This window comes from Micropterus dolomieu, linkage group LG15, assembly GCF_021292245.1.
Source record: "Micropterus dolomieu isolate WLL.071019.BEF.003 ecotype Adirondacks linkage group LG15, ASM2129224v1, whole genome shotgun sequence".
Classification (NCBI taxonomy): domain Eukaryota; kingdom Metazoa; phylum Chordata; class Actinopteri; order Centrarchiformes; family Centrarchidae; genus Micropterus; species Micropterus dolomieu.
Genome location: NC_060164.1, coordinates 6316805 through 6330790, shown reverse-complemented (window position 1 = coordinate 6330790; position 13986 = coordinate 6316805). Strand labels below are relative to the sequence as shown.

General features: G+C 39.7%; 1 protein-coding gene across 10 annotated transcripts in view; it reads left to right on the top strand.

The window, feature by feature from the left end:
* The first annotated feature begins 11131 nt into the window (after positions 1–11131).
* Positions 11132–13986, top strand: part of ikzf1 (IKAROS family zinc finger 1 (Ikaros)) — a 17868-nt gene continuing 15013 nt past the window's right edge. For 4 of the 10 annotated variants that reach the window (XM_046071282.1, XM_046071280.1, XM_046071281.1 and 1 more), the window contains exon 1: positions 11312–11426. Coding sequence is in view for 1 of the 10 variants with exons in the window: in XM_046071287.1 (XP_045927243.1) it covers positions 11132–11426 (295 nt within the window). In the remaining 9 variants the exon portion in view is untranslated. Of the gene's footprint in view, positions 11427–13986 lie in introns of all 10 variants that reach the window. The other 6 variants (XM_046071284.1, XM_046071288.1, XM_046071285.1 and 3 more) reach the window with 4 other exon arrangements.

Below are 13986 nucleotides of genomic sequence, written 5' to 3'. Positions count from 1 at the left end.
CTGTGCATAGTTATGGTTATAGTTCACAATTTGCTTCGTCCCAGAGACTTTATTGTTTTTGTCATCCCAAGGCTCAACCCATCCTATTAAAGTTCAACCACATTCACTGAAGACATCAACTAAAGGAACTTCACACAGCAGCTTCCCTAATAAACACACTGGACCTCAGGTATATATTAATGAATTTTTTTTTTCATTTGCCTTAATTTTTCTCATTGATTTATATATTCAATATTTTGCAGTGCAGACATAGCAAACATTTAGTTGAACTAATGCTGGCTTGGTTTATAGACAATCAGATGTTATTACATATCATCAGATCACTGGTGAACAAATCACTATCATAACACAAACACATATTAAACATGAAAGAGTAATCCATAAACGCATACCTCCATTTGGTTCTTGTTAAATCATCACATTAGCCCACTCTTACGTGGGCAGGTGTTTACTTTGAGAATATAATTATGCTTTATTATTTTGTTTCTGAGTCTGCTAATTTAAATTATCATAATTACCTTGATGTACATTATAATGGTTTAGGAGAAGCTTTAGAATACTCAGTTGTGGTGAAGAGTTTAGTGTTATCTAGTGAATGGAGGCTTGATTGATGCCTGTATTTAAGCAGTTTGAGATGTGGGAGGAGAGTGATGAACACAATGCTGCTTGCAGACTCGTAGTCTTTTATTTTATGTCCTGACATTTATTAGATATTTTCTGTCTTGATCCCGTTATCCATTTACAGTTACTGCAGGGATTTTAATTACCAATAATTTGCGCAGACTGGGGTCAGAGATCATTTGTAAGACCATTAGGCTGGTGTTAAAGGCATGGTGCTGCTTAAATTAAAAACGAATGATCTGAGATGCTGGTTAAAAAATACACATGTGAATAAACATGTTCAAAAAGCAGAATCTTTAAAGTGAATAATAAAGTGTGTATTTACATAAAGAAAGGAAGACAGAAAACTATCAACACTAATTAGTGACCTAGAATTAATGACCATTTAGCATCTTGCATCCTAATATCTTATTTCTTTGGCAGTTGCTGCCTCATTTTTCAAATGGACACAAAGCAAAACCACTGACAAAACAATGAACATTGTTTTTTAAGGGTGGCTTCTCGTCTGATCTGAAACAGTGGACAGAGAAATCACCGGCAGTTCAACACTTCAGATACACTTCTGCAACACAGAGGTCAGAACCAGTGACCTTTAATCGTCTCCTTTGAATAACAATACAGCTAAACAAAGCTCAACTCCCACAGAATTCATTATGTACGGTTCACACACAGTGTCATTTTGCTTTGAGGGTTATTGAGAGTAAATAGGTTTGATTTTGTGCCCCAGTGATGTCATCAGGGAGCAGCGTGTCCTCTTGTTGTGTTAATTGCTGCTCAATGAAATCATGTAGATAGACTGTAGCCTTGCTTACAGCCTCAGGGAAGAATTAGCTCCATAGTTAATAAGTTGTCAAATATACTTTGTGCAGTGAAGGAGCTGTTTAAGAAAACAAATTAGAGCAAATAACTTTTGGGAATCAAGTCAATCAATTACACTCAAGGCACTTGGTTTCCTGTTTCTGAGCAGGAGTTATGAGGAAGTTGGTTGGGATACAAAGTTACCCCGACACTTGAAGGCACCTGAAACAACCCTGGAGAAAATGGCGGACCCAGTGAGTGAGCGTCCCTCATTGAGGCGCTACAGTAGTCGACCTCAGCTGTGGCAGGTGAGACATGGAGAACAAACGGTGTCAAGGCCGGCGCGCACTGCTTTTCTTTGTCTCCAGCTGTGGGCTCCTAGAGGTTAACAAATATTCCCACAACTGACTGAATGAAATTGGAATTTTTAAAAGCTGATTACTCTGGAAAGAGGAGCAAGTATAACATGACTGAAACAAAATATTTCACAGAACAGAGTAGAACTGCGATGTAATTACGCTGTGGTGGTTTTCAAGTCATTTACTATCAAGAACAATCTTATTTAATCTAATTGGGTTACCTGAATGTAATTTCTGTAAAGATAAAAAGCAAAGTGTTATTGTTTCTCAGTGTTTTCGTTTTCTACTAACCCACACAGAGAAGTGTGTTTGTTTTGTGTTTGGTTTAAGTTAAAGGGATAAATGTATCAGATGTCATTCTTTTACATTAGGTTCTCTCATTCCATGGTGTTCAGATACTCTGCGAGGTTCCAGATTAGGCTCTGCTATTTGTGCTGTACAGCAATGCACCACATTGCCCATCAGTTTCCACATTTTGGCATACAACGTAAAATGCATTGTCATCAAACCCCATGAAAAAAACTATGTTCCTCATCATGATGAACATGGGCACTGTAGTTTATTTTGAGTCAATCCCCCCACACACCATCCTGCTGCTACCACTAACGCACACAATGTGTATTATGGCAATCTGCAGAAATAAAAAAGTTATTTTTTTGTATTTGTAACTATGTTAAGTTTTGAAATATTTACATCTTCAGTAGGAACAATGGGCTTGGGACTGAGAACCACAGATCTCTTACTGTCCTTTCTAGTCTATTGGAGCTGAGTGGAACAGACAACAGCTTCGATCGAGGAATGACGCCAAGAAACCCATATCATTGTAAGTTCCCAACCACTTCTGTCTTAAGAGCAGTTACGTTAATGATGATGACCAGTTTTAAAGCAACATCTCTTTCTCCTCTTTCCAGCTGCAGCAGATGTCCGAGGTCAGGTCAAATCCCTCTGTACACGTGAGTACGTCATGTGTGAGAGGTCACCACAAATGTCTTTCATCCAGTATATGTCAGTATGAGTCCAAAAATCCAATTTCCAAGCATGTTTCCTTAGTGCTGACCTTGCTTTGTTGGTGTGCTCATGTGTTTGCAGTGGTACAATTGGCTCTAAGAACATGGATATCATTGACAACATGGATAAAGACTTCTACCCACTGACCCTGAAGAGGAGCATCATGCCCCCGTACGTGCCAACAGCACGGTAAGATACACCTTTATCACACACACATACATTCATTGTGGTTCTCAAGAACTCTGTTTATTCAGCATAACATTTATTTTGCAATTACATTTTTTTAAAATCACACATTGGGTTACTAAAGCAGATTGTGAAACAGCTGATGCTTCTCACATGGTGATGCTCCTCTTACATATTCTGATAAATAATGTGTAAACCTCTGACTTGTGCCAGCCGAACCACCATCCCTGGATATACAGGAAAGGCTGTCTATGCTAACTCTGCTGCTGACGCTGCAGTCTCTGTCCAAGCTGTCTCCAGCCCTGCACACTCTGGGTGAGTCTTCAAAAATAAACCATTACCTGATGTTTGACATTGAGTAGGCCTATCTCTATAATGTGTGAGCAATTATTTAATAAATCTATCATCTTCTGTTGTATCTACTGTTGCTCACTGAGCTTTTATTCTCCCACCACTACCCACATCCTCAGAACACATTAATGTTTCGTATATGGGCATTAGAAGTAAGACAAGAATTATCATGAATGTCCACTGGAGGGCGTTCTAATTCACTCCACCGACATCATCCCTTAGGTTATTATTCTGACATTTTTCAGCCAGTATGTTTTTTTAAAGTAAATAGAAGCCATGTACTCCTTTACCAAGATTAAAACCTGCAGAAGACGGGCCATTTGGTCGGATGTCAGACCAGCAGGCTTTGAGCAGAAAACCTCTCACAGAGATTTACCATGAGATCATTGATTCACGAATTATCCTCACCAAGAAAAACCTTGGTCTAAATCAGTTGTGCCAAATTCAGATCTTAACAAATGCACATATAAAACAAATTCTGTCATATAGAAAAATACATGGGATTTATTTTGTTTTTTAAGGAGAAATAAAAGAACATTAAATGAAAAATCATACTACTGTCCAGGGTTTTATTGGCAAGGGGCCATGAAAGATGAATACAGTATCAAAGCAATTACAATAATTACATAAAAAATAATGAAATACTCTTTCTTGAGCCTTTTATTTAGAATTGTATTTTAGCTTCCTTTTTTTGTGCCTGTATGTGAGTGTGAGTGTGAGTGGCATCACTTTAAGCTTTAGGTATTTGCATCAGCTAAATGTGTATGTTGTTTTTTTGGATGAGTGGGCTGGTGACACACGAGTTAATGGTCAGTTGGCAAAGACTACAGTAATTGGAAATGTTAAGACAGAGATTAAAAAAACAATGGATGTCATTCCTGAAGACAGACAGGAAGGAAATTGGAAGTCTTGGAAAACTGGGGAGAAAATGACAAGAAGGTTAATTTGAGGGCAAAAGAACACTCTTGCATGGAGGAGATTTCACAGCAGATTTCTGATTTTCTTACAAGGCATCAAAAGCAACAACAAATATTTCAGAAAATTGAGTATCTTGAATAAGTGTTTATAACAGTCAGCGTAACTGTGATAATGTCAGTTTACATTAATGAAAATTATAATAGATTAAATAGAATAGAAATAAAAATAGAAAGTACTTTCTAGCACTTTGTAGAGCAAACATCCCTCCGCTCTGGGAGTACTGGCTGTCTGTTAAGGAGGCGTAAACCTGTTTCCTAGTTGGGCCCCAGTTGAGCGAACTTTACCGGCTTTTGGAGCAGGCATCTCCAGATGGCTGAATCCAGAGCAGCTCGTGGTAATCGTGGTTTTTCACAACCTAGATCCATTTTCCTGGTGCCCAACACCCCCTGCGATCTGTTTCCTCTGCTGATTAGGCTGGCCTCCCATATTTTTTCCCCAAAACAGAAAAAAGACAAGCACTTGGATTGATTAACTGTCTGCTGCAACGGTCAGACGTCCTCTGGATTTTTGCTCATTACACCATGGTGCCTCTGGGTATTTTTTTAGTATCAGTTTGTAGCAGTCTTAGTTAGTTGGTGTTTCACTATGAAGATTACTATTGGTTCTAAGATTTTTACTTGACACAAAATCATTTACAATTTACTCACTCAAAATCATGATGTTTTTACAGAACACTCAAAGAGTTGAGGAGTCCTAGTTTTGGCCGCACAGCACCCCTGTCCCGAATGGCGACCACCGTGACCCCCTGCAACCCCTTCCTGAGACCTGCGCTTCCTGTCTCACACACAAACACTCGAGGAGATTAGACAAAGCAGATGAGAAAGTTTTGAAGGTGTCAGCTTCCTCTTTATGCCATCCAATCTGTTTATATGAATATGTCTATAATGATGTGATGTCAGTGACTGATTCGGAGTGAGTTGGAGAATAATGAGATGCCCCATTATCATAATTTCCCTGATTTAGATGAGTGGTTTTATAACTCTGGTTAGTGAGCTCTTGCATTGTCCTCTTAGACATTCGCTCTCTTACCGACTCACTCGCTCACTGTGTATGTGTGTGTGTATGTTTCTGTCGTGAGGCCAAAGAAAGGGACACAACAGAGAAAATATTTAGGGAAGTAAGGATTTTCTGCACAAATGTTACATATTTACCAGTATAAAAAACCATGGCAGGTACAAAAGATCCATTATGAGTAACATTTTGGTATTAACCCATCCTAATTTGCTCAGGAATTACATATTAAATACAGTCCACAGTCTACACTGCACACACATCATTTAGAGGTGCTAGTTTTCTGTAAATGTGACTGTAATGCAAATCAAGATTATTATGAAGAGTCTGCCAGCTATAGCTTTATGTTTGTGGTTTGTGCAGTTTCACGCTAAGGCAGGAAATAGGGATGAGCTGGTTTTCCTGTTTCTCTTCATCTATACTTTGTTTAGATTTACATTTCACAAGGATTTTTACTTTAACACTGTTGATTTTGTGAGAAGTTAAGGTTGGGTGGTCACTTATGCATCATTCCAATTCACATCTCGATAACATTATCTTATATTTATTGTCATTAAAGGGGCACTTCAATGATTAACAATTGCACTTCCATAAAGTTGGTTGACTCGCAAAAGACAGGTTAAAAAAAGAATGGTCAAAACTGAAGCACCGGAGACTGAGATATTCTGAGAGACTGAGAGTAGTTTCAAGTATGGATCAAACTCCAAAAGGGTTGGATTCTACATTTCCCATAATGCATCTTAAAACTTAGGCTGTGCTGTACTCCTCCTTAAGAGTCATGTTGGGCAAGTTATTTGAAATATGTAATCAGTTACTCATTACATATTACACATTGAAAAAGTACTGACTTTACTAGCAACTCAACAGCAAAATGTGTTACATTACTTTTTACTTTACTTTAGGTGACTGATAGCTGCATTAAAGGTGACCTTTGACAAAATCCTTTACATGTTAACATTGTGGGTTAGAATAGTGTCGCTACAGTTGTTGCTGCGAAGCTAACATGAGAGGACGAGACGGTCCCAGAGCTAGCACAACAGCTCCAGACACACTCACATCTCTCCTGCTACTACAGTGAACATCACAACAACAGCATGTCTTGGTGAACTAGAAAGTAAGCTGAATGTCTGTGGGAAAGACATTTAACGTTACTTGACACAAACATCATGGCTGAAATAGTGTCGTGTGGCTCGGTCCGAACCACATTGTTTGTTTCCCAGTTACAGAGCCTGGGCACAGTACAAACAGCAGAAAACTCACTCACACACACACACACACACACAGAGAACAGACAGCTAGCGGACTTGGAATTTGGTGTGTATTGGATTAGAATTGCTAATCCCAAATTTAAGGTGTAGAAATAGGAAACCTAAGTGTTAGAGGTATTAAGTGACCATCAAAAGCTATCTTAGCCCAAGTGACTGCACGCAGCTACACAGCAGTAGTCCTGTCCATGAGGCCACAGGGTTCTCACATCCTCCAACTCTGAACAAGCACAGGTGACTCTCAAATGAGTTCTAATGGGTAATAATGTTGTTAAGCCGGCTAAGAATACACATTTCAATGCAGCAGTTGATTGTCACTAACTGCCTACTGCGACAAGCTGGATACAGAGAGCAACCATCCATCTCACCATCCAGCTGTCAAAGTAACAGAGCAGTTGCAAATCCTTACTACTACTCTTTTATTGAAAAGTGAGCACATTACTGTTACGCTATTGCCAACACTGATGACAAACTGGACTTCATGTGTAAAAGATTTGGAATTCCTATTTAAGAGTTCAGAGTCACACCAACTCAGTAGATTTAAGATTTATCCTTTCCTTTGCACTATAGTGAATCCGTTGAATCTAGAGAGTGCACTCTTCCTTTTGGCTTGATATCAGCTCTGATGGTGATTGACGTCTAATAACCACAAATTACTGTGCTGGACAATCTTGACTTTAAACCTAATTTTTGATAGACAGCATTCCACATTAACCACATTATTAAATGATGGATTGACCATACAGCTACTATTAACTAAAGCATTTTCAGACTAATTAGTGGTTATTATTTCAGCTGTTTATGATGTTCTGAGATGTTTTAGACACTTAAAGATATAGATTGACATTTTGGAAGATAGGCTTATTTGCTTGTATGCCGAGAGTTAGATTAGAGTCTCATATGTGTATGCTAAACATGGAGTTACAGTCCGGAAACAGTCAGCTTAGCTTGGCACATAAGGCCTGGAAAAACTGCAACAGTGAGCTTATCTGTCTTAAGATAACAAAACCTGCACAAAAAATGCACATTTGATGTCTGTGTCTGGGCAGAGAACACGTTCTGATCTCAGATATGGACTCTTTAAGAAAGCCTGACAAAGCGTTGGTATTTGACGCAAAAGGTACCCTTCATCGTCCGTATAAGATGCTTGTTTATTATGTTATATATACCGGTATGCTATTTGATTATTTTAAGGAATGAAAAAGTACTAGGTTAGGTTTCGGAAAACATTGTGTTTTCTGTTGAAATACGTACATAGGTGATAGCAGATAGGATACATTGGAGTTACTTGAAAGCCCAGGGCGTCTCATGCGGATGCTGAAGGAGACCTTGATCGTCAAATACCGACACTTTGTCAGGCTTTCTGAAAGCGTTGGTATTTGACGGTATGAGACCGGTCTCAGTTAATTGTTTCCCCAAATATGAAAGTTGTGTCATTCTGCTCAATCATCTAACTCTTCACAAAAAAATAAAGAAGTATATTTCCCAAAATGTCAAATTGTCTCTTTGAAACTGGTATTGTACCCAAGTTTGTATGTTTGCTGCTGTGTTTATAACCAGTAAAACTGCGTAAACCTTCTCACAGCAATCATAACTCTATTAGCTAACCCCCCCCCCCCCCCCCCCCCCCCACCTCAGATTTTCCAGCTTGTGGTCTGAATCTCATCACTGGCTCCTTTTCAAAACAGCCTCACAAACATCATGATTGATTCAGCCACTATCCTCCAGGATCTCTCAATGCCTGCCTGAGCTGGAGATTAATTTCCTTTTCCTCATCTTAATTTTTACTCATCGCCTCTCCATAAAAAGGCTAAATGTCAAGCATGCCTGACTCCTTCTAGTGACACGTCTATTCCAGCAGATAATTACCATAAGGAAATAGATGCTTTAGTGTGCAGAGGGGAATTTAATTTACTCTGACATCCTCACAGCATAATGCATTCCTAAAGAAAGAGAGTTTTTCACTTTGCAATTGACTTTTTCGATAAATTGGACTATTTAATGTGATTATCAGTCTTGAACGTCTTTGACTTATTAAGGTGTTGAAACCAATTAAGGGTTACATGCTGCTCATGCTTCCAAATGTGAAACAGTGAATACTGCTTAAAGATCCATGAAATAAGAACCAGCCTGAGCCTATTGTTCGGCAGTCGACCGGCTACATTGCCTGATGATGTTTTGAGACTTGCCAGGTAATGATATTAATTACAGCAACACGGCTTGCTTCAGGTGGTGGATTAACCCGAAGGAGCAGAGGGTTATGTTTAGTTTGATTTGCAGTTTGGATTACAGCCTGGACATGTAGTATAATCTTAAATGCTGCAGATTTAACTAATCTTATAAAACCTTGAAGCCTTTTGCAGAATTCTGCTTCAGTTTGTTGGTGTTTCCACCTGACCTATAACAATTTACATGTTTTGTAGAAGCCACATGTTAGGATGGTGATATGCAACTCAGACAGAGTTGAGTATTGATCCAACCTCTGCGTTAACTTCTCTAAAATCTTGGCTGAATCATTGTCCTTACAATATTTTGCCTTTCACACCTAACTGCAAAGCTGCTGTGTCATTGGGACGGGGCAGTATCTCTGGGTCATGGAAGACTACAGTCATGGTAGGACACTGACTATCAGCAAGAGCTTGCTGATAGTCACATTTCAGTCCCAGCATTCCCTCTGTGTGGCCTAGGGACTTGCTCATCCTGCAGCCTTTTCCTACCTGGATGCATCCAAAAGCTGCAGCTTCTGACCTTACAGACAAAGCAGCTCCAGCCGTGAGGCTTTGAGGAAGTCAGCGAGCGTTGCTGCAATCTGTATTATGGCCGTGAAGACACAGCAGGCTACATTGCTCCTGCCCAAAGTTCCTCCTTTTGCAACCAACTGCCTGAATGTTGTGCTTCTTAGGAGATAAGGGCAACCTCCCATGAAAGGTGACTCAGCAATCCAGCACACACAGCCTCTCCTGAGATAAGAGCACTCTGCGGGGCCCGAGGACAGTGGGATGCTGGGAAAAACATTCACAAGCAGAGAAAACAGTGGAGGGTAAATTTACATAGTAGAACTCCACTTATTCTGGGAAATTGACTATAAAACCATGTCACTTAATCAGCAGTCAGTATACACATGGAAAAAACTCAACTTAGTATAAGATTAAGCTTTAAATACATCAGTAATTACAGCAACAATCAACTCCACCAGATATTCATATGAGATATTAATGACATTTCTGAAAATGTGATCCAAGTTATTTTAGCCAAACCAGAGGTGTAACTCATTATTTATTTAGAATTGACATTAATATTAATCCACAATTTCAATTTCTTCTAATTGTTTCAGACAGTAGGCTACAGGCACCCATCACTCTGTGACTTTTCACGGCTGGCAGTATAAGGAAATTGGAAAGTAGTTATTAAACATTTTAAAAGGGTCTGTATAGTGATACGTGGCAGCTGCTGTGCTGTAGTTGAGTGCACTGTCCCCATATGTTATGTTCATACAATCACCATGAATTACGATAGATAGGAGGGAGATGATTGCACCCTACCCAGTAATATGTGCTGCAGACAGTAGAGTGTAGTGACGGTTCACTAATTTACATTCGATGTTGTTTGTCTCAGTTTCAAGTCACTTCCAAGTTTTAAATTTAGAGAACTGTCTTTGCAGCAAAAGTTCTAATGTTGAAGTTAGAAAGAGTTTCAAAGAGCTTGTATTGGTGAAAGCATCAGAAACTAAAATATCTCTGTTGGGTTTGGACTGAAGGAGCCAGTGGCATGGTGTTGGTTTGTAAACTCCTGCGCACAAAACAAAAGTGAATGTAATGCATATTTGCATTATGATCTTCTGCAGGACTGAACCAGTCACTAAAGAAAGATGCACCCAGGGTACCTGCATGGATGGACTACTGATTGGGCCTATTGGGCACAGGCCCAGGGGCTCAAGGGACGAAGTGGCGAAGGGGCTGTTTTTGAAGCATGCATATCTTGTTGGAAAGTCAATCAAATGATCACAATGAGACGCAAAACGATTGCAAAGAGATGGGATGACAATAAAAAATTACCGCAAACAGACACAAAAAGACACTGTGTCATTTGTCTCTTTCAGTCTGGGGGGCTCTTACAGGTATGTGCCTAGAGGGGCCATTGTCTCATAATCACGCATGTGTACATGCATCTTAAAACAGAAAGTATCAAAGACTCAAATGTTGAAAAAAAGAATCAATTTGCTCCGGTTCAGTCATAGGCTAATCCGGATTCTGGGTACTTGCTGATGTGAGGTGTTGGGACAGGAGGCTTTTGACACTAAGGGGGCAATCGCTGGAGAGAAAGCAAAGTCAAATGGATGAAACATTAAAGATAAAAAAAAACTCATTATATAGGAAAGAAAACAGTTGTGTAAATTTCATGGACTGCTTCAGCCTGCCAGAACAGGTGACAGAAGGGGAGCTGTCCAATATGCAAGTAAGGAGACCCCCCCCTCCCCCCCCCTTCCTCGGTGAGAATGAAATAAATAAACAATGAATGGTCCACTCTCCTCGCGCGCCTCATCCCATCTCATGCATGGCTGCCAGTAATGGTCTACTGGGTGTCAGCTTTTATTGGCACGGCACAAAGCAAGTGCCAAGGGCTCGGTGGCTCGACTCCCCGCTGCAGACTCGGCCTGTGGATAAAAGCAAGCAAAATGCCCCAGTCGAGCTCAGAGACATAGTCATGTTGGGCTGGAACGAGGAAGTGCAGTGGAGAGGGGAGGGACTCAGGGCGCAGCTCCATGGGGCCGCCGCAGCGCTGCGACCTTCTGCACATGGAGCCGGGGAGAGTTGGAAGAACTTCATACTGCAAACTCAAGGAATAGCAGGTAAAGTGACTTCCACCGCGCTTTTCAGCTCGACACTAATCTCTCAAAGCCTAGGTCAAGACCTCTAAATTGAGCTCGCTTCTTCTCAAGATTTTTAGGAGACATTTGCACCCGACTGGAAAAGACTCTCCTGATAGTTTCGGTGCAGGTGCGCCGCAGCATCAGATCCCGTTTAGAGCGCGTAATTCTCTGCTGATTCAGGACGTAACGGATTAACAAACCAGGGTACCTTTTAAAGTTAAATACAGAAAATATATATTGAATTTCCCGCGTGATTTATCACTAAATAACCAGCAATTTAATGGAAATACTGGAATGTTCCCCATTTTCCATGTGTCTTTTTCTTTTGGGAACATATGGATAAATTATTTCACAATTGATTAGATTTATATAAAGATACTAATCTGATTTCTAAAATTTCCTACAAATTATCAACGCATTTGGCCATAATTTTAACCTGTTTGTTACATTTTTACTCTGCTGTTGTAGCACCTGTTGCAACAGACGTCGCTCAGTAAACTTCAGATAGTCCTGCAGTGTCTGAAGTTTTCTAAAATACTGAGAGACACATTTTCAGGGGGAGAAGAAAACCCTTTTGATTTAGACGCATCTTTGTCGGGGCCAAACACTAACGCTATGTGAAAATATTTTAGCTAGGCCTATTGCTTAAACAGGAAATCAGTACGAATACGAGCGCTGTAGATACCCAATGTTTCCTATAAGTTAATGATCGATAAATCTGATATTCACCTGCTTGAACCACAGTCTCAGTTAGTTGTTAACGTCTGTGAGAAGGGAAGAACAAAAACACATATGTAGGACTGATGAAACTTTTTACACTGGAAGTGGAAAGTTGCTCTTCAACGCCCAGACCTAAAAGATTCGCTCTCAAACTTTTGAGGAAATAAAGTGTTTTCATCTCTTTGACACGTTGCAAAACCTAAAGTTTCTAGTTGTAGAAGCTGAGCCTCTGGAAAAATATTTTACGCCCTGGGCTACAGGCTTTTGAGCAAATTAAGAATTTATTCAGCCTTTCATAATTACATTTTTTGCGAGGTAAAGCACTGAGTCAATGCGTTGCCATTTGTTCCAGTCTTAAACTGTGAGAGCATCTTCCTTTTATGAAATCTGTATTTTTTTTTTTTTTTTACAAGTAGGCTATCAATGCTTTGAAGTTTACTTTCCAGTAAAACGTTATTCTCCTATGAGCCTGAAACATTAAAGGGAATCTAATAAACACTCAAATCAGACTTAAAAGCAAATATTCAACAGAAGCTAACAGCTGGCAAAAGTAGTAGAAACATAAGTTTGATTTCAGATCTTAGATCTATTTAAAACTTGGAAAGGAACCCCAATACCTGCACAAATAGGACTTTTTCATAGCTGGGTTGGAAAGAGAAGTGCTGAAAGTGCTGCAAATCTGTCTGCAGATACATCATCTTTCTTGTCAGTAGAAACAGAAGTAGGAGGGGGTGGGGGGGGGGGGAGGCAGAGGAAGGCAGACAGTTATTAAAATGATTGTACTGTCTGAATAGCAGAGTAGTGAAGTGTGTCAGATGCAAATGAAGGAAACTTCTCTCTTCAGCGCACCTTTACTCTCCCCTCACCCCTTCGATAGGCTCCCAGAACACATCCGCTAACACTATCTACCCACTTAACACCCATACATTTCATGAATTACTGATGAGAATCTCCATGTGCATATGAACAAAGGTGACCATGCACCACATTGCTTGGCACTGTAGGATTATCTCTTCTCCTAATGGTTGATAAGAATGCGCCCACAGCTTCATTACTTGTCATAACCTAGAGTGAAAATTATTAATTCAGATATTTTCATTAATCGTCAGTGAGTCTGCTTAGTAGCTGTCTAAAGTGGAAACTTTTAGTAGAGAGCGTGAGTCTAAATAATTCGAATTATGATTCATATCGTTTGAGAATGTATTCAGAGTGAGGTCAACATTAAACTGGAAACTGGGGTTCATATAATGATATAGCAGTTTTTTATTTAGTGATTTATTTTAATGCCATAAATGTTTTATTGCAGCCAAAAATCTAATTGTCATAAGCAGAAACATGTAACAGTATTTCACATGATCCTTCTTGGCCTTAAATCACACTTTCATTTTGTTTTTAATGCTTAAGAATTCCTTTAAAGGTAACAGATTTTTATCAAATTACACCATACTGTTGGATTATCATTAAAAAATGAATTTTAATGACACGAAATATTTTAATTTAACTCTAAGTGAAACACTTAAGGAATGTATTTTTTGTGACCTTTTCCCCCATTTTTTATTCTTGAGTGTTGCTCCATTTATTCCAGTATTTACTGTTCATTTTTAATGTGTATTATATATCTAGTTTATACATACACACCAGTGTCTAAGGTTCCTCCTGGGTCTCCAAACCTTGCTGGTGTGGTCCTCAGTATCTGTTAACGGTTTCGTTGTTTCTCATCTCCACCCTGCTCCCTGGTGTAGCTTTTGCACATCACTATGAGCAGACGCCTCTAACCCCCCCCCCCCCCCCTTCTCCCCCACAACACACCACCACCATC